This window comes from Melospiza melodia, chromosome 9 (genome assembly GCF_035770615.1).
Source record: "Melospiza melodia melodia isolate bMelMel2 chromosome 9, bMelMel2.pri, whole genome shotgun sequence".
Lineage (NCBI taxonomy): Eukaryota > Metazoa > Chordata > Aves > Passeriformes > Passerellidae > Melospiza > Melospiza melodia.
In genome coordinates, this window is record NC_086202.1 from 6867672 (window position 1) to 6888597 (window position 20926).

At 39.9% G+C, this 20926-nt stretch overlaps 1 protein-coding gene across 2 annotated transcripts in view; it reads left to right on the plus strand.

Annotated features, from left to right (window-relative positions):
* The window catches only part of SHTN1 (shootin 1), a 55767-nt gene that overhangs the window by 11482 nt on the left and 23359 nt on the right, over positions 1 to 20926 (plus strand). For both annotated transcript variants that reach the window (XM_063163129.1, XM_063163131.1), the window contains exons 3-8: positions 1833 to 1893; positions 5950 to 6044; positions 8226 to 8394; positions 10912 to 11009; positions 11948 to 12029; positions 13768 to 13862. In XM_063163129.1, the coding sequence (XP_063019199.1) occupies positions 1833 to 1893; positions 5950 to 6044; positions 8226 to 8394; positions 10912 to 11009; positions 11948 to 12029; positions 13768 to 13862 (600 nt within the window). The remainder of the gene's footprint in view (positions 1 to 1832; positions 1894 to 5949; positions 6045 to 8225; positions 8395 to 10911; positions 11010 to 11947; positions 12030 to 13767; positions 13863 to 20926) is intronic.

The window sequence follows — 20926 nt, forward strand, 5'->3', positions numbered from 1 at the left end:
GCAAGGTTTCCATCAGTAGGAAAGTTGTTGACTTCTACAGGCAACAGATCCTTAAAATGTTAATGTTTCTGGTTTTTAAATTGCCCATTTAACGTGCAGTGGGCTGAAAGCTTGCAGTGTGCAGAAAAATCATGTGTGGGTGAAATATGTCATTGTGGCTCCAGGGTCTTTCTTGGGAAATCCAAGGAGGCAGCAGCTCCCACCAGTTCCCTTTTGTGGCAGAACTGTGCTCTGCAGAACAGCCAGAAACACCTTCTGCATCTTTTCCTGCCTTCTGCTCTTAGACTGCACTTCTGCCACAAAGGTAACCCAGATCTTTTCTGAGGAAGCAGAGGGAGGGCAGCAAGATTCATGCAGAGATTTCCCTTCCCCACCTCTCCTCTGCAAGATTCTCTCCACGGGTTCTTTGTTAACAGGGCCCCAGGAAATGGTGAGTCCTCGTCCGGCACTGCTGGCTCAGCGTGTCTTTGCTCCTTCTGCAGCTCTGCCTTGTTTCACAGTCCTTACAGCAGCTGGGACTGACCTGTCCCCCTATTCAGCCCTGTCCCTTGAAGCCTCATCACCCCAGTGCCATCAGAAGAGATTGTTGTTGAGTGCAGCTCCTTTTGCTCCCACAGATAGCCACGATCTGCCTCAAGCCAGCACCAGTGGCATCCTCGCCTTGCCCGAGAGCAGATCCTTCTTTGGGTCTCATCCAGGGTCCTCTGTAGCTGATAGAAGTTTTCTCTTGAATTTGGCTGCCTTTGAATCAGACTCTCCCACTTCTTGTTTCTTAACAGCAGGCTCCTTTCCCAGCTAACTCAAAGTGGCTCCTCATGTGGAAAAACCGAAAATCGAGCAAAATCATTTCAGGGTTTTTGGGTTTTTTTGTCTTTTTATTTTTTTACTCAGTTCTGTTCCAGTGGCCAGCATCCTTGTAATTGGAGTTGCGCTGTAAGGAGCTCAGTCACACAGACCTCTTCCAGAAGTTAACTCATGGTTTTAGGTTGATTTATTGCTGTGAACATGCCCAGCTGCATGTGAGGAAGGATGTGTGTGTAAGGCACCTTGTGTGCCAGTCATACTTCCCCCTGGGTCATGTGTTTTTCACCCTGTGGTTAATCACTGACTGTGTCTCTTGTGAATTTTACTCATTTCTTTGAGTTCTTTCATTTACGTACAGAATGGGTTTTCTTAGAGAACTCTATTTCACATCTGTTTTATTCTTGCTTTGTGAAGAACCCGTTCCATCATAAGATCAATGATTGCAAGCCTGTGTAGTGTTAGCAATAACCACAAAATTAATAAAACTGAGGTGATGGGAACTCCTTAAAGCATGAACATGAGTGCCTTTCTCTCTACAAAGCTGAAACTTTGCTCATGATGTAATGAAATAATTCAGCATGTCCCTGATGGTTGGCTTTGAGGTTTTCCCTGCACATGGTGGATATAGAAATGTAGGCCTCTTTTCTGAGTCTATTTGTGTTGAAGAAACTGGACCTAAATCCTATTTTTGACATGCAAAGTATTGCTTCTACTGTTGGTGTAACATGGATAACTGCTTATTTCAGTTTTGGATAATGTGTCTCTTTAAAATATTTTCAGAGTAGCTCTGAATCAGAACCTAAATCAAGTACAGTGTGCCAGTTTGGCTGGGAAGTACTCTGAGTAATGAATTTTTTATGCATAATTTCCATTGATCTTACATGGCTGAAAGGAAAAAGAAATACTTTGATAGGCTTCTGTACATTATTGTGCTGGCAATTGATCCTGGTTGATTTTGCATGTTGTGACTGACTGCTAATTAAATAACTGGGATCAGTGTTTCATTTCAATTTTCTCTTTTCCTACAGTGTGACAAAATCAAGCAAGAACGAGATGAGGCTGTCAAAAAGCTGGAGGAGTTTCAGAAAAGTAAGCTGACAATGTCAGTGGGATTTTCTTGACGTAGAGAATTATGAACATAGTTCTGCACACTCTACAGCAGTGTTAACAATGCTGAGATTCAGGCCCACTTGCTGTTTCTTCTTGCAAGCTGAGTTTAAGAAGCTAATCCAGTGAGACTTTGCCCACAGTAGTCAGAATAAATGCTTTTACAGCATTTGTACTCTCTGGCACGGGTAGTCACTCTCAAGGTGCAAAGTGGTGAAAATACAGTGGTGCAAAGGTGGCTCTATCTCACCTGGATCCTGCAAGTGACTTTGGAATGATGCATGCTTGAAGTGATTTGATGCTGAGATTCCTAATAATAATAATAATAATTAAAATGGCCATTTTTTTTAATGAAGGACTAATATTACTTTAAGCACAGACACACCAGGAAAGGTTTTTAGGATGAACTGTTCTCAGGTGCTAATTTTTAGAGCAAGTTCTATCTCGTCTGGGCTGTGAGAACCTCAATATTCAGTTTTGCACTTTTATGGTAATGGTTCTATTGAAACTGTGTGGTGTCTGGAAGCAACAAAGCACATCTAATGGGAGTGGAAGTATCCTAGTGGAATAGCTCCTTAGAAGAGACAATTACAATGGGATTGTGGTCTGTTACATCTGGTTTGTGCCAGTACAGTGAACTGCACGGTGAAGCATCAGAAATGTGGATGAAGTTAATGCAGGAGGAGGAAATCACATGGTCTGTACTTTTGTGTGACTGTGTTAAAGAGGAATTTGCTCACTTCTGTTTTATAATAGTTCGTGTGGTACAATTATGGAAAATAATCTGAAATCAACAGGAATTGTCTACTGCCTTGAATGATCTTAGGTAACCAAGAATGTTCTCTAAGAAGTACAATTCCTCTGGAAAAACGGCTGCCTGTTTTGTTTTTGTTATGATACGAGGAATACTGGAGTGTGGCAGAAAATGTCAAGTAGTTAAGACTTAAAATTTGAGGTAATATTTAATGTTGTAAGATTTTATAGGTTTCTTTTATCTTCCTTTCACATTTTTAAAGGACATACCTTGTAAACATAGTGATAAAATGCCAGGAATATTAGGATTTTAAAGCAATAATAGAGCCCATTATTTAAACGACAATATAAAAGGCAATTATATTGATGAAGAGCTACATTGGCTTTGTGTCTGTGAATAAACTTGGCCTGTACTCAGCTTCTATTTGTTCTCCTGGCATAAACACATATTGTGTGTGATTCCAGTTTAATGGGGCCCCGTTTGTATGCCAAGCAGCTGCATTTTAGGCCCTATTGCGTGATTTCATAGCTCTCTGAAAATTGGTTCTATTGAGCACAAGAGATAGAAGGTGGTGGTGGGGGGGAAAGCTTCAACACACAATCATTTCTTTTCAATTGGAGCCAGCAAGGTTGATGACAACATGACCATTGTGTTATAATGATAAGACCACTAAGGATCTGTACCTCTCATCAAGGCTTTCACACAACAGCAGATACAATTTAATTCACTGCTCTGTCAGCAGTGCTGATACCATTATGCCGTCTGTCTCCACAGTTATAATCACTGTCCTCTGAGAAATGCAGTTGAAATGATCTTGAGCAGTCAAAGAAACTCTCAATTAAGGCTGCCACTTCCAATGTGTCAGATTGTGTCTTATGCACTTGGTACAATTTTCACTTCCAATCCTGTTTATTTACAATGTCTACCAGTAATTATGCTTAACATGTCATTTAGTGAGGGTGCCCCTGCCAAGGAGATTGTTGGGTGCTGCGGTGCCATTGAGGGGGAGTTTCTCGCAGTCAATGCCATCAGCGGCTTTTAGTCCCTGATGGGATGCAGTAGTAATGTTGATAATGCAAGTATCGTGCTCATCAAGTCATAATTAGATGCCACTCAAATGTGCCACTTGTAATAACAGTGTTGATTCATGTTTTCTCGGTGACTGCAACTACTAATTAGTTAAGTGGTTTTTGGTTGGCCTGCATTTGCTGCGGATTATTATTACCCCTGAAAAAAACTGTCAAGGTTAGAGATGTTTCAGGCCACTTAGTGCTTCTTTATGAATATTAATATTAACATAATAAGAACTTTGGACAGACTTAGGAAATAATATATTTTTTGTATTTAATTTGGAAAGACTTTTTTCCCCTGAGTTAATCATAATTGCAGGTTAATTAAGTTTAAATGAACCAAGAGTAATCCCTAGTTCTGCCATGAGTGCCCGATCCTTGTTTCCCAACTTTAGCCTTGCTTGAGGCCCTTGGATTCCTGTCTGTAAAATGGGAGCAGCTCTGTATCTCCACTGCTCCTTCATCCAGCCCAAAGCATCTCACTGCTCAAAGCTTTCAGGGCTCAGTAGTATAAAACCAGAAGAGACAGGAGATGTACTGCCTGAAACTTTTCCTCTCTCTGATTGTATCTATTGTATGTCTCTCAAATGTAGCAGCTGGTAGGACACATTTGGAGCCAATAATTTCTCCATAGAGAAATGAAAATAAAATAAAACTAAGATAATTTCTCCAGGAGAAATGAAAATAAAAAGACATTCAAAGAAAGAGGTCTGGTTGCACTCCTGGTAGAAGACTTCATGTGAATATAGTTTTTAGACCAAGATTTACCAGTACACTGCCCTGCCTTTCCTTTTTTGTAGATTTTGGGTCTTTGATGCAGCTACTCAGCAAACCAATGTGTTGCTAGTTTCCTCTGACAACATCAAAACTTCAAAAATGAAAGCTTCAGGGGATGTTAAGTATAAAGCTGCATAAATAACATTTGTTAATGACCTTCTTTTTCCTTGCATGAAGTTCTGTTTTGTAGTTTTCAAGATGACCTCTGTAAATCAAAGATGGCTTAAATATCTCTCTTCAGTCTTTGGTCAAAACTCTTGGAAAAGGAGGGTTTTCTACCAAGTGGTATAAAATCCCTAGGTTTTAAAGCTTATCTTGATGAAAAAGAGGAAAAATACTAGAAAAATTCTTCTGTATTTACACTGTATTTTCCAGCCTTGTTCCTGCTTCAAACTGTTGTTCTGCTGCAAGTAACCTGTCCATTTTTGCAAGTTTTCTGTGCATTGAAATCCTGACATTGGGCTGAGGAGGAATTTGTGCCATGCAGTGACTTGCAGAATTAGGATCCAGGCTGCTGTTTGGGATGGGATGAGGGTGCCAGGAGCCAAGGGGGAATTGCATCAATGAGCCTGAGAAATGGAAAACTATTGTTGAGTTTTCTGCTTTGCTTCCCTGTGCAACCTAAAACCTGTCCCTTAAGACTTTGAACACTCGTGAAGTACATATGTACCGATGGGAGATGAGTAGAATTGCAAGATAAAATTTATCTGTGCTTTTAAATTCTTTCTGATTCACATTGGTCTCCTATGTTATAAAACAAGATTTGTTCCAGAACTGTTTGGTCACTCTTTTGCCTGTCTTTGGCAGAGTGATGTGTACCCACAATTGTAATAGGGATTTTCTAAGTGCAGAGGACAGATGTGGCACTTGCTCCTCCAGCCGTGACATCAAATGTGCAGCCATGCATTCCAGCTGCAGTCAGACAGCCCAGTCTTGGTTTCAGGGAAGATTTTGGGAGTGTGTTGAAATCTGTGTTGTGAACAGTGGAGGTAGGTGAGACCGTGGTGCTCATTTTGGGGCCTGCTCAAGCACAGAGAGACTGGCAATGAGAAACAGACCAGAAAGTGAAGAGGAACTTTGTAAACATCTCCTAAGGGATTATCCTAAAGGTGTCATTCTGATTCCTCAAGTGTTGCTGAAATAAAGATAATGAGTGAGGGAGGCTGCTGCTGGTCCTCTGCTTCCATAAGTTTGTACTCAGTTCTACAGTTGCCCCTCTAATGCTGCCAACATGGCTTGAGAGAACTGCTTAAAGGAACAACCCAAATATCCAATGCTCAGAACCGTTCCTATCCATGGAGATATCTAAGTATGTACCTCCCTGTGTTTGAATTGCTCACAATGAAAGTTAACAAAGGAAGATATTCTATTTCTGATCATGGGAGGCATGTGTCAATCTCAGGAAAATACTGACTAATTTTTGAACTCTTCCCTTAGTTTCTCACATGGTTATTGAGGAAGTGAACTGTATTCAGAACCATCTTGAGATTGAGAAGACATGCCGTGAAAGTGCTGAGGCTTTGGCTTCTAAGGTGAGAAAAATTATGGTGATGCTGGGTTTTTTTTAAAAATCTATTTATTCACCTGTTTATCTATTTATTTATTTAAAACTTGAGAATGTATGCATGACCCTTATATATTTCTGTATAACCTTGTGGAGCTGTGAAATAGTTTAGAAGTGGCAAAAAACTAACAGCCAGATGCGAGATGCAAAATACTGTTCCTGCCTTTAAAGGAAAAAAAACCATTTTAATGTTGTTTCTATTTTCATGGACCAGCATCCTGATCTCTAGCTTTCATATGCATTTAGGTTAAATGGAAAATAAGTTTTAGAACTCCTCTGTGTGAAAACAATAATGAGCATTTCAGTGTCTAAATCAAATGGAAAAAGTCAACCACTGCATTACATTTCAGGTGATTGTTTATGAAAGCAAAGCAAGGGCAGGGGAAAGGTGACCTCCACTGCTCTGTTGATTGCGTCTAGTCTGATGAATTTAGCAAGTGTGTAATTTTCTATATTCCATCTCATCAGAAGTGCATTATTATTAAAGAATGTTTTTATCTCTCTTATATATTTTTGGTTGTGTAAAATGCATCTGAGCCACTTCATCAGAAAATGGATTACAGCAATTTTGAACCAAATTTCATTAGCAATGCTGACTGCCTTTTTTTTTCCTTTTTTTTTTTTTTCCCTCCCTCCCCATTCCCTGCCCAAAGTACATCCTTAGTTATGGTAAAAATCACACCAGCAAGAAATCACTTTAATTTAGATGCATTAGCAATGTACTTTCTGGAGGTATTTACTTAATTGTTTGCATAATGACACTATATTAGAATTCATAAGATAGACAATCAGCATATAAGTAAGAAAATGAACACATTTATGCAACTTGTCTTCTTCTCTGCATTTTGCCTGTAATGCAGAGACAAGGGCAGTTCAAAGACTCCCTCTGCTCCATGGGGCTGTTTGTGAGCTGGCTGTACCATGTAGGGCTCCTCACACCTCTCTCCCCACTGTCTCACTTTCATTCCTTAGGCAGGAGATAAATTCTTGAATAAATCTCCCATAACTGAAGGGCTGAGGATAAGGGGGATCAGAGATGATTGTTTAGGTGAAAATTTGGGGTCAGATGAACAGTATAGTGTATATTTTCTTTGAAGATGCATACTGGAGTTCTGAAGTCTGTGTTGACTTTGGCACATGGTGTATCAATAGTAGAAAATTGAGTTTCATTCTTAAACCTGAGCACAGGGAATGCTTGGCTGATGGGTGGGCAGTCACCCTGACATTTACCTGAACACCCCTGGGGTGTCTGGATGCAGGACAGTGAAAGAGAATTAAATATTTGCAGTGATTCCTGTTCAGTTTTTGTTGATTAAGACAGAGATGCCTTGTAGAATCTCTTCTGTACCATCCACTAACCAGCCATGTGTTCAGGCATCCAGCCCTAAGTGGTTTCTGACTTGTGGTCTGACCCATAAACAATTGGTTTATGAGATGGCTCTCATCTTGTGTATGTTGACTCTACACAAGTTATTACTTTGGAGTAATAACTCCAAAGAATTTTGAGATAATTCTTTTGTGACTAGGAATATAGTAGTAGTAGTATTTGTAGAATATATATATTATAGATATTATATATATATAGAGATAATATCTATAATATATATAATTATATAATAGATAATATAGCTTGTTATATTATTTATTATTATAGTTTCTATTTTATTATATAATTTGTAGTTTATATATAGGAGAAGCAAGGATTTTTATTTAACCAATTGATCCAACTTGAAAAACCAGATGAGCTTTCAGGGGCACAAACTGTTGTTGAGGTCATTCAGTTGGGACTCCTGGTACATGTTTAAAGGTGAGCAGCTGTCACAAAGCCTGTGTAGCATTAAGTCAGCTTGATAGTTGATTTGATTGATTTAAACCTACACAGTATTTATTAAACAGAAGTACCAGAAAGGAAAAAAAGGCATGGATAAACCATCATGTTGAATTGAAACCTCTCAGAGGAAAAAGTGGATAACCACCCCATCTTCAGACCATTCTCATGTTCAGTGGAACTTAATCTAATGTTACTTTTGACTTCTTTGATAGATCTTTTAATGATAAAGGACAAAAGACAGTTGAATTTTTTTTTCTTGTCCAGCAGCTTAAAGACAGACTAACTAGGTCCTTACTGTTTGTACTTCTCACCTTTCAGCTGAACAAGGAAAATAAAACCTTGAAAAGAATTAGTATGCTTTGTATGGCCAAACTGGGCCCGGAAATTATCACTGAAGAGATTAACATTGATGAGGATGAATCATCCACGGATACAGAAGCTACCTCTGGATCATGCAATTCTGTGCACTGTCAGCAGCAAATAAAAGGTGAGCCTTGCTGCTGATCCTGCACCACCTGCAGGGCAGAAGTTGTCTCTAGAACAGCAGTGTTGGTGTGGACCAGAGACTGGTCTTGTTCCAAGTCATGCTTCTGGGAGTGGTCAGAATCAAAGGATTTCATGGAATGGCTGAGAACTGAGGGTTGGTAGAGTGTAACATAAATGGTGGGGGAGGCACAGCCTGCAGAGGAGGTTAAATGCAATAGGAAAATGAGACTACCCAGCTAAGAGAGTTCAATGCTACTGAATCAGTAAAAGAAACATTTCCTAAAACTCTTAAAAAAATAAAAGTTAAGTTGAAGGACAAGGTCACCTTCAGCTGCAATGTCACAATTTCAGAGCTTGTCAGACAGAACTCTGTTTCCATTATGTACCTTTGTATGCACAAACTTCACTCATGTTCCAGAGCCATTACCAAACAAGCAGCCTAAAGAGGGACTGTTATACTGAGTAAAACAGCACAGCTGGAAAACATGGAAAGATATTGATAAGACAGATCTGTGGGGGGTTTTTTGCAGAAATTTTTGGTTCTTTTTTGAAAGGCAGTTAATATTTCCATTGTCCAAAATCAGCCTTATTTCTCATCCCTGTGATGAAGTCATCATGGTTTTCTATATTGTTATGGCATAGTATCCAAAAAAGGGGAATGCCAACATTCTGGATTTTGTGACAAGATTAAGTGTTTAACTTCTTTAAAAAAAGACTTTCAGGTTTTTTTTTTTTTGTTGTAACTTGGAGCAGCACATGATGTTTAAGTACAACTTTTTTGAACTTTCAGTTTGACCTTATTAGCTGTTGTCTTTTTGAATGCAGCCGCTGTAAGGAGTGGTACAAAGTATCACTGAAGAAAAATGGTGTGTGTGTTGTAAAAATGCTTGTGAAACAGTCCCACTGAAGAAATAGGGTGTCATAGTACCCTTCTGTAATCAGTTTTCCATCCTCTAGATGTAGGGAAAGGCAACAAATGGTGTGATGCAACCCATCTGAATGGGAAATGAGACTTTTGTAGTGGAGAAGGGTGTCAGGAATACATTTAGAGAATAAACACTGGCTACAGATCAGACGGGAGGAGTGTAGTAGGGTCAAATTAGAGAAATATTGAAGAAAGGTTTTGATGTATCTGCTTTCTGTCTTGATGAACAATTCATTAAAGCATGGAAAGTGGTATTTTGGGAATCTTCTAAGTCCTTTAGCCTTCTCACCATTCCAGAAAGTATTGGCTGTTTCTTGGAGTAAGTCCTTCTCCCCCACCACTTTTCTGTAAGGATACACAAATAAGGTAGTAAAACCTGAGGCTCTCTGTGGTCTGTAGATATGATTTCTTCTCTGCATAGTGAGGTTGATACATGCATTGTAAAACCAGAATTAAACCAAGTCTCATAAGTTTCAGTGAGACTTTTTTCCCCATTAATTTCTCTGGAGAACACAAATCCATAAAATGGACAAGCTGTATCAAAAATCTTCTGGGAAAACAGGTCTTTTTATTTACTTTAAAAAGTGTAGGCTTTTAATTTAGAGGAAAATAAATCTGAGGCCTCAGAACTGGGAGGGGGATGCTGGTGTAGAATGGACATTTTCAAGATGTGAGACCTACCAGAATGACATCTAGCATGTCACATCATCATGTGCAATTGATTAGCCACAATTTTCTCAACTCATGGCTGGTGTTCAATGAACAGCAGTGCTGTGAAATACTGGAAGCAGGTGGGGAATGAGAGCACTTACTGAAAGCTAATATATATCAATAAATTTTGATTTTTGTGGTGATTTTATGTTAACCTAAACCTTGATATATTATGTATGCAAACTGATCTCCTGTTAAGAAGTGATTATAATCAAGTGTTTTATTCCATTGTGAATTTAATTTATTTCATATTTTAATAATTAAGGAACAAAAATTCTGAGGGGAAAATTACAAGCATTAGCTCTTCCATCAGTAAAGGTTATATTCTGACTCTGTTCACATAATGTTACAAAGGCTATAAATTGGCAGCTGTTCAGGACAATTTCTTCTGTGAAAACCTCCCAAGTATTAACTGCCTGTTGTTTTGTTTATTTCCCTTGTGACAAGAGCTCACGATCCAAAAAGAATTGAAGTGTATTAATTTGTTTTAAAGGATGCTTCTTAAAAATTGCTTTCTGCTGCCTCCATACCAGAGTGTCTGTGATGTGACAGTCTCAAGAACAGGACTTAGGACCCTCTGTGGTGGCAGGATTGGCCATGTTGTAGCAGGAAATGAATCATTCAAAATGCAAATAAAGACAGCAGGCCTGAACAAGGAGCTTACTTCAACGGAGTAAATCTGAAACTGTGACCCAGTTATAGATCTGTTACTTGACACTTATGCAAAGCTCATAAATTATTGAGGAAGTTCCTTGGTTACAACTGATGCTTGATACGTAGTTCAGGTGTTTCATAGTCAACTGTACTTGCATTGCTGTGACATTTCCTTTGTTGTTGTTTTTCCAATGAAATATATTCTTCATTTCCTTCCTCAAACCCTAGAGCTGCGAGATCAAATCATATCTGTTCATGAGGAAAAGAAGACCTTGGCCATTGAACTGGAAAACCTGAGGTGCAAACTTGCAGAAGTAATTGAAGAAGTATGTATTGTACCATGGAAGGCGAGACCATGTTAGCCTGGAGTCTGTCCTTTCTGTAACTTTTAGCTTATTTTGCTGAAAACAGTTGTGAAGTTAATTGAATACTGTCTAATCTCAAGTCCTGCCAGTGATGGATCACGTAGGGCATGTCCCTGGAAGGGATCCTCTGCATCACAGTCCAGTGCCACTGTAGCTGGCACATGACTTCTCCTTACCTGTTTGATCTAAGCCCATATTACAACTGTCAGGTCCCCTTCCTGACAGCCCCTCACCCATCACAGCCTGCAGGGTTTTCTGGATTTCCTTAAACCCATAGATGTGTCAGAAATACTTTTGAAGTACACATAGTTTAATCACTGGTGCTACTTCTTTGAGTATATCCTTAAGTTCAGCCATTGGCAGTGCTGTGTCATCATAATTAGACCAGCAAATTGGCTTTTTAAGCCAGCAGAGTTTCATTCCTGCTTGAAAACTGGATAAGCCATGTACTGATGCAAATCAGGACTTAGTGGCTCTTCCTGTCCATGCAGCACTTGCATTCAGAAAGACACAGCTGACAGCACTTGGACAATAGACAGAGCCCAGGAAAAAAGCAACCAAAACAGGGCTCTGACTGTATTAAAATGCAAACAGTCAAGTTACTTTCCAGCCAGGTGCTGTGGCACCTGATCCTGAAAGGTTCCAAAGATCATGTGTTTGCAGCTGTGACTGAAACATGCCTGGGAGGATTAGTTCATAACCCTTTTGTGACATCTGTTACAACATCTGTAAGGTGGAGTAAAAATGCTTTCCATGCCACTGGAAACCCCAGCATCCAGCCAAACCTAGGAAACAGAGCTACTGACAGCAAAATACTGCTTGAATTCTGTATGTGCTGTATGCCTGGTGCCATTAACTGAAATGCTCTTGGTTTTGATGTGTTCTTTATACTTTTCTAGGTAAATAAGTTGAAAGAAGAAAAGGCTGTTTTGACGACCGAAGTTAATAAGCAACAAAAACTGTTGGAGAAATGTAACAGAGGTGTGTAGTCTCAGCAGGTTCTCTAAGAGATCTGCATCTCCAAGAGTTTGCTTCATCCTTTGCAGAAGTGCAGAGCTTTTCTGCTGCAGTACAGAGTAGGTTACAGCACAGTGATGGTGCTCCAGATCTGACACCTGGCCTGATTGCTGCAGGCATTGCACCAACTCATGGACTATTCCAGACTCTCTGTACTCCAGGAAAATGTGACAAAGTGAACAGCAGGTGTTATGTGAGAACAGGGAAATCTTTTCCCGTGTGCCACAAGTGGGAAACCAGGGCAGGGGCACAGTCCTTCACAGAGATGGGGTTTGAACCTTAATCTCCTGCTTTCCTAAATTATTACACCGGTCTTCCTTTTCATTGGGATACAGCTTCTCATTTTGAATGTCTAATGTCTTGGGAGTAACTTGTTTTATGTTCAGAGGATGATGAGAAAAAGGCAGGAGTGCTAGAATGTGAGAATTAAGATTTCCAAGTTATGGAAGAAAATAATGAAGTTTCCTTTACTGGAAAGAGAAGAGAGGTAAAACCAGGACAGGGAAAGACTAAAAAGAGATATAGCTCAAAAAAGGAAGGGTTTTGCTTAATGAGGGTGCATGCTTCTATATGAGTAATGGTTGATTCCAAAGAAATTTAGAGGAGAGGGAAAAGTTTTTAGGTTTTAGATTACTCTGCCTTTTCCTTTTGCTGCTTACTAAGCCTTAAAAAATTAAAAATTGTTTGGTAAAAAGCATCATTGGGTGTTTTCCATTTTCCTGAAGTGGCTGAAATCTACTAGAGCATATCCTGTAAGCTTTCTCCAGGTGTCCATCTCTTACCCCTTCCATGTGTCTGCATTTCTTAACCTATGACAGGCAGTACTTGAAGGCTCTCAAAACACCAAACTTCAGAACAGCTGACTAAACAGATTAGCTTGAAGATTTTGATGGGATAATATGACAGATGAAAAAATTTCTGAAATTTTTTTCTAAGCATTATGGAAAGAACAACCCCTAGTTTCACATTTGCCTGCTTTCCTGGAGGGAAGAGTTAAATTAAAGCAAGATTTTTTTTTTGTGTGCATAAAATGAGCTACCAAAGTATTCAATACCTCCTGTACCCTCTGTTTATGTGGCACTGGGTTGGAGCTGTGCACTCAGTGCATTTCAGTCAGAGTTTATGAATTGATTTTTAAATCTTTCTAAATATGTGGGTTGTTTGTTGGGTATTTTTTGTGTATGTGGTTGGTTTTTGTTTATTTGCTTTTTAAAGTTAGAATTGCTTTGAGAGTCAGGTATGCTGGGATGTGTATCCCACTGTCTAAATGACCACTTACTTTTAATTAAATTAAATTAACTAAATTACCACTTTGAAAACTGTTATGCTCATCTCCAAACCAGGTAAACAAATATGGATTTCTCAAGAATAACATAATCTTTGATAGATTCAGTAAAGCTCTTTTGAGGCAAAGAGAGGCAAAATCTGGTCTGTGCTACTTGATGCCTGTTACTGGAGATTTTGAGTCTGAAAAGGAGGACTGTTTCTCTGTTCAGAAGATTAGTAATTGTGCATATATGTGGTGAGGTTTAGGACAAATACTGCAAAGAAGATTGTATATGAAAATGTAAAACTAGGTCATGCTGTCAGTCAGGGCTCCATGGTGCTAGGGAATAGCAGCTTATCTGTGAAAATCAAACAGTACTTCTTCTTTTGATCTGTTCCACTTTTCCTTCTGATCTTGTTTAATTCATGTAAACAGTGTCTGTGCTGGCAGTAGAGGAATATGAAGAGCTTCATGAAAACTTTGAGCTGGAAAAGAACCTGCGGAAGAAGGCAGAGTCATTTGCACAGGAGGTGAGTAGTCAAGGGAAAATCAAAGACATTGCAAGTGGGCAAAACCTTGCCAGCTTGGATGACTTGATTTCAATTCCCAGCTCTCATCCATTCTTCTTAGGTAACATCTGTATTTCATCCATCAAAACGAGTTTACTGTTTCAACAAGCATTTATAAAGCACTTTGGAATTATTCATGCAGTCTTACCTATGTCCCCTTTCAAGGCAGGGTTTTAAATTTATCATGGGCTTAGTTTGCTACAACATCCCAGTGTGGAATATGTAGTGGTTGGAGCTGGGAGGGATTAGCTATCTTTCTAGTGATATAATTTAAAGGGCTGTTTTTTTTCCTGAAAAATATGTGGACTCCTAAAAAAGGCATTGCAAAACTACAGTATCAATTGAGGGACACATTTTGAAAGATTATGTTGAAAGTACTTTCTGTAATTGACTGATGAGTTGACAGGCAACTTAGGTACAATGCCAGAAAAATGCTGATTATTTTTAAACAGCTATTTCTTGGGTTTTGTCATTATTTAGTTGTTGCCACTTCCAGACTATGGGCCCCTGTTGGTGCAGACTGTCAGAGAAGCTGTTCACTTGAATGTTTAAATTCCATAAAGTTCTCTTATCCAAAATGGGATTACTATAACAGTGAACTTCAGGCCTGTATTATTCTTCCCTTTCTGTACCTGCTTGTCTTCCTTTGATATTGTGCTGCTCAGAAAGATTTTTAGAACAGTTCTTAAAATACATGACCACATGACAACAAAGGCATTGCTGATTCACGTTTGGGGAACCAATATTTAAAATGGTTTTAAAAACCTGTTGTCATTGGCCTAGTTTCACACTGATGGTGTCCCTTGAGTGACCTGAGGCATCAGAGAGGCTCTGGCCACAACTGCATCCACAGCAGCACATCTTTCAGCTCGAGTGAGGCTGTGTCAGCTTCCTCTCACAGGGATCATGCTGCAAGGTCACAGCTGTGTTTGGAGAGCTAAGTTTTCTAGGATGTGCTTGCAGTAGCTATGTTTGGATTATGGTAAGGATGTTCAGGGATTTTCTGCCTGCTTGCATTAGCCTGTTTTCTCTGTCTCTGTAAAATGTTTCTTTTAAACCTCAAAATTTCTGCAGGATTTTGCTTGGATTTTGCAAAAGCCACTGTAGTTGGTTGTGTTAAGCTGTGCAGTGTCAACAGAAGGAAGAGCTTTGAGTAAAGGACAACACTGCATGTGCAGTGCTTTGTTCTTGATTTGTATGGAGCACTTAGAGAAGTGAAAAAGGCTCCAAGTAATGTGGCTGTCACTGCAGCTGAAAAATAGCACATCTTAGTGTTTTGTATTTTTGTATGTCTCAAGCAGCCAAATGTGTATTTTAGCTCAGTGAAATTCAGAACTACATCCCATGGAGGTGCCTGTGTGGTGGTGGGCACGTTGTCTGTCCAAGGGGCTGAAGCACCTTAAGTTTGCCTTTCTGGTGTGGTCAGCCCATGCACTCAGACTCAGCCCTTTCCCTCTCTCCATGGCATGGCTTCATCTTCTCTCTTTGCATTGTGGCTGCTTTTCAAAGGGGTGCCCTTGGCCTCCTGCCCTTGTGGCAGGTGAGGAGGATTCTGTTCCCACAACAGGAGCACTGGGGAGTGCAGGTGTGACAGGGAAGGGCAGGTGAGCTGTGTGCAGAAGCCAGCACAGATGGGGGAGAGCAGAGACATGGAGGGAGCAGGCACATATAGGAGTGAGGCAACACTTGAAAATCAGAGCTTTTGATTAAAATTAAGAAAAAAAAAGCCCAATACAGCTTTAATTATAGTCATGCTGCTGGCACCACCATAATATATATTTAATTAATCAAAAGTGATCCAACTTCAAACATTAGAATTCATGTTCTTTAGAGGTTCTAAAGAAACTGAGTAAATATTGTCAGCCGTGGTGTGGAGAGGGGGAAGGAAAAGGAGAGAGGTTTTGAAGTGAGTCACAATCCATTGTGAAAGGTACAGGAATCTGCATAAAAGAACTAAATAAATAGAGTGTGTAAGGGGCGGAGGCATGGAAAAATCTGTACCTACCTGAATAAAACAGGGTTGTTAACACAGGAATCTTGGCAAGCTTAACCAGAATTCTAGTGTCAGGTTTTAAGAGACACTTGAAGATCTCTCACTGTTTGTGAAGCAGTTTATAAGAAAACAAAGGAAGGCAGAGAGTATCTTGAAGGCCATTGCAATAATATAGAGGTAGCCCTGAAAAGCACTCTCCCACAAAGATGAGCAAAATACAGTACATGCAGCCAAAGCAGGCCAAAAGCACAGGAACACCGTGTGAGAAGCAAATTGAAACTCTTAGACATGCAAAAATCTCATGAGTTTAACAAAATAATCTTGCATAAGTTGTTTATTAAACACACATCCTGCCCTGCAACAATATTTTGTAAAGTGATTTTGGGGTTGAAGACCAGTTTGGCCACTCAGCCCCACACAGCTGCTTGCTCACCTTCCCCCAGCAGGATGGGGGAGCAAATTGGAAGTTAAAAATGAGATAACTCATGAGTTGTGATAAAGACAGTGTCCTAAGTAAAGCTAAAGCTGCTGCACCCAAAAGCAAAGCAAAACAAGAAATTCATGCACTGCTTCCTATGGGCAGACAGGTGCTCAGCCTTCTCCAGGAAAGCCAGGCTCCCTTAGGTACAACAGCCACAGGGGAAGGCAGACACCATCACTCTGAGTGTCCCCCTCTTCCTTCTTCTTCCCCCAGCTTCAGATGCAGAGCGTGGTGCCACGTGGCACCTGTCCCTGTGGGCATTTGGGCTCAGCTGTCCTGGCTCTGTCCCGTCCCTGTGCCCCCCCAGCCCACGCACTGTGGGGCGAGGAGCAGAAAAGGCCTCGACTCCATGCAATAATGAAAATATCTTTCTGTTATCAAATCCAAAACACAGCCCCACACCAGCTACTGTGACAAAAATTAACTCTTCCAGCCAAAACCAGCAGAAGTGAACAGTTTATTATTAGTGTATGCTGGTGGAGAGATAATCCCTGCACCTGAACTGCTCTGGGAACCTCATGGAGAAGGAGCAGTGTGCTCTCAGAGATGACATTGAGCTGATTTTTCCCTGCCCTCTGTGTTTTGGACAAATAGAAATGAAGTGTGAAACTGCTGAGCAGTTTGTTGGGGTTCCTTTCACTTCTGAGGCTCACACAGGGTTTTTGCTCAAAATACACAACTGGAGAAAGAAAAGAAAGGTTTCCCAAGTGTTTATGGTAACCTGTAAAACAGTTTGCAGTTAAGAAGTTGAAAGGCTGCATTCAGAGGAAATATGATCCAGATGAATTAAAACAATTCAGTGAATCTCTAATGTGCATCGTTCATTTTTTCATTGACTTTCCCTCCTCAATGCCTTCACCATCCTGCAGCTGTTTGTGCTTTTAAGTAACTACTGCACAACAAAATGTGTGTATTTAACCTGTTTTCCTAAAAATACCTGTATCCCATACCTGGGCCAGTGCACAGCTGACTTTACTTACTCTGGGACTGAATCTTCCCATATTGAAGGATAAAAGGTGGCTGTCAACTCGGGGAAAATCATTGTCATCTTAGCAGGTGTCTGCACTACTCAGAAGAGTGAATGCAATGGGTTTGGTTATCTTGATGACATGAGCTCCCAAAGACCTCTTCCTGAGTTGCATTTGTGACATTTTGGGTTAATTTGTGAGGACTTTTGCATTAACATATTACATCTGTGAGTGGATACTGCAAAAACAGCGCTGGAGAAGCAACTCTGTGCTTGCCAGTACCACTCTCTGTGCTTTACCCAGACATAGTTCAACTGCAACTGGTATCTAGAGATAATTAATTTGCAGTCCAGCTGACTGAACTGGATTTAATAATTAAAGAGACATAAGTAGTTAGTACATGAATTCTCCTGAGCTTGGATGTTACCACTTTTGAAGCATGATGTAATGCTAATTTGTTTCATCAAGCTTTTTCCCAGGAAGAGGCTTGGGGAATGGTAACAGATGTATGCTCCAGGAAAATCTTTGGTCTCTTTTCCCCCCATCTCTTTTTGTTCAGGCAATTAGTTTGTGGGGGGAAAAAAAGTGAAGATGTTTCCTCCTTTTTCATGTGGTGTATGATCTGCTTGTGAATCTGTTAGATGGTGTCTAAATGCTGTAAGGCTGTGAGCATTATTGAGTGTATCACTATGCTTCTACCATAACAAAAAGAAAACTGCAGGAAATTAAGAAATAAATAACAATAGAGATTATATTTCCCCTGTGTTTTGTGCAGTTATGCCTCATAAGTGAAGAATGAGTGCTGTAGTTTGAGAAACCCTTTTGTACAGAGAAGGCTGGTAAAATAAATAATGATTATTATAAGTTTATAAATAATGCTCTGTTTTTAAGGAAGTCACATTGTTGATGGGAGTACAGTCTGCTCACACTCCAAAGTACATGCTCCAAGCACCTCTGTGCTGAGAAGCAAATGATGGACAGAAAATAGGCTTAACTCATCTACTCCAATTCTCCCATTCTGAATGAATTAGATCTCTTCTTTTAAGCCAAAAAACTTACTATTGCTGCAGCTTGTAGCTCTTTAAACAGTCCCTTCAGAAGCTGTCTGGCAATTAGCCAGGTGACTAAAATCAACTGGATTTTATCTTTATTGGTCAGAAATATTATGAATCATCTATGAGTGACTCTTGGCTGTCTCATGGTCACACTGCTCACTTAATACAGCTAGATCAGACTTTGACTCCTCTAAAGGAGTTTTTTTGGTTTTTTTCCTGATTAGCCATTGAACTAAAAACTATACCTAGAGTTATATTTTAATCCTAATTTTAGTGCCACTTAGTGCCCTGTCAAGCCATAATTAGACATGATCACTCTGTCCTCCCCATCAGATAAAATCCTTCAAACAGCCTCTTCTTTGGGGAGATACAAATACCTAGAACCTACCTCTCTTGGGACTTAGCTGAGGTGTGAACACGAGCTGTGGGGCTTTGGGGTACACATAATGCAAAAGGCATCAGCTCCTGTAAACTGTGACAGATGTGGATGGGTTACCCCTCTGTGACTCACTGGGTTGTGGAGGGGATGGAGCAGTGCTGCTAAGGATTGAAGAAATGACCAGCTGCTCAGCTGAGTGATCTTCTCTTCTGTTTGACTCTCCCAAGTTTGACTCCGCCTTACTACTTACCTTTTTTTACTCTATTTATAATGGACATCATGCCACTGATTTTTATTTTAGTTTATGCAACCATTGATTACCTTATTGGAACAACACCTGCTGTATTAGGACATTTTTCTCCCTTAAACTGTAACTAAGACAAAAAGGTTATTGCTCAAATACCCAAAGGATGCTTAGATGGAAGTGCAGCCTCACATGGATATTAAAGAATTCCCTTTGTCATAGTTTTGCCCCTGGGAGAAGGGTTGGTTGGAAAGTATCCAGTTTTATCCTGAACCTTGCTTGAACAAGGCTTGGTGTTCCCAGGGATTTGACACTAACAGAGTTGCCTTCTAACGTTTTTAATGAGGAAGAATTCCTTTTTCAGCCCTGCTGTAAAAACAAAAACCAGCTGCAGTGAACGCTCTGTCGGGTAAGGGGCTGAGCATGAGCTGTGGCCTCACTGAGGCTGAGGGAAAACCTTCCTTTATTTTCACCCCCTTCCTTCCACCTCCCCAGCTCTTGTGAAAACTCTGCTGATAGAAAGTGGCCAGCTCCCAGATTTCCTGTACTTTGCAGCTTCTCTTTGTAAACTCAGGGAGAGGAAGATGCATAGCTGGTTTGCACAACAATGGGTGATTTTAAAAATGAGACTGATAGGTGTAACCAAATTGTTTTTCTTTGTGGTCTGCCTTCAGCTGCACGTGTGGTTTTCAGCAGATTCCTGCACCATTGACTTGTGTTTCCAGCATTGATTGGGATGCTCTGCAGATAATTGTCTAGCAGGTGGCAAAGTCGGAACTAATCCATCAATTGGTTAAATTCCACCTAGTCCAAATAATCTTGTTAGTAGCTGTTTTGCCCTTTCAGCAGTCACTTTAATTAATATTCAGGGTTGTGCAGACAGCAGGTTTCTACCCTGCTAAAGCAGGAATTGATTTTTTAAAATTTTAAGTTAAAATTAATTTGCAAGGGTCTTTTTTGTCCTATGTCAAACAGTGCAGCCTCTCAAAAACTTGGAATCAGTACCACTAGTTTGGTTGACATAACTGTCCTGTCTGGTTTTGTCCCTTCCACTTAGAATATGCTGACACTTGTTGTTGAAATTATGTAAGTGACTTCTGAGATGGATGGGACTCCCCGTGAGAATTTGGTTCCCATGTGTCTGATTGCAGCATTACCTTATAATCAAAATTATTCTTCTGTGATGTTGAAGATGCTTTCGTATTTGTGAGCAGGAAAATATTTGCAATATCACTAAAGCAGTTTATAAAGCTAATTGAAAATGCAGGACTTGATGTGAAAGCTTCTGAATGAAAAAGTTTTCATCCAGGTCTTCAAAAGGATTTTTATCATTCTGTTGCAGAAGAACATGAAACAAAGTGAATATGAATTTTCTACACTTGGTGAAGTATCTGCTCAAGTTGAAGAAATCAAGTTGCTCTACTTGATTTCTTCTTGTTTTGGCAGCTTTCTGCTCCCTCAGGCTGGAACAACTCTGGTTGGATTTAGTGGCAGAAACTCGGTGAATAAAAATCTGGAATTGATCACCTTGAAGTATTTTTCATATTAAAAAAAATAAAAATCCAGGTTTGCTTTGCTTTGAAAGTGTGTAAACTGATGTTTGCTGAAGTTGGCTTCTGGAGAGAGGTTGTTTTCTGTCAGGGGTAGATAACTTCTGTGAGTGACTTGACAGGAACACAGAAAACTCAGAGACAGTATTGAGTTGTTTTGCAGTGATTTAGAGGCCTTTCTCAAGTATAAGGTTCAAAGATGCTGTTTCTTTTAAGAATACTCCCAAGTGTTAAATCAGTTGCAGTACAAAGGCAAACCTTTATGGATTGTTGTGGGTAGCTTTGATTCTGAAATTCTCTTGCCCTTGAATTGTTTTTGCCCCAGCCCTACTAGTAAAGGATAACATAAGCATAA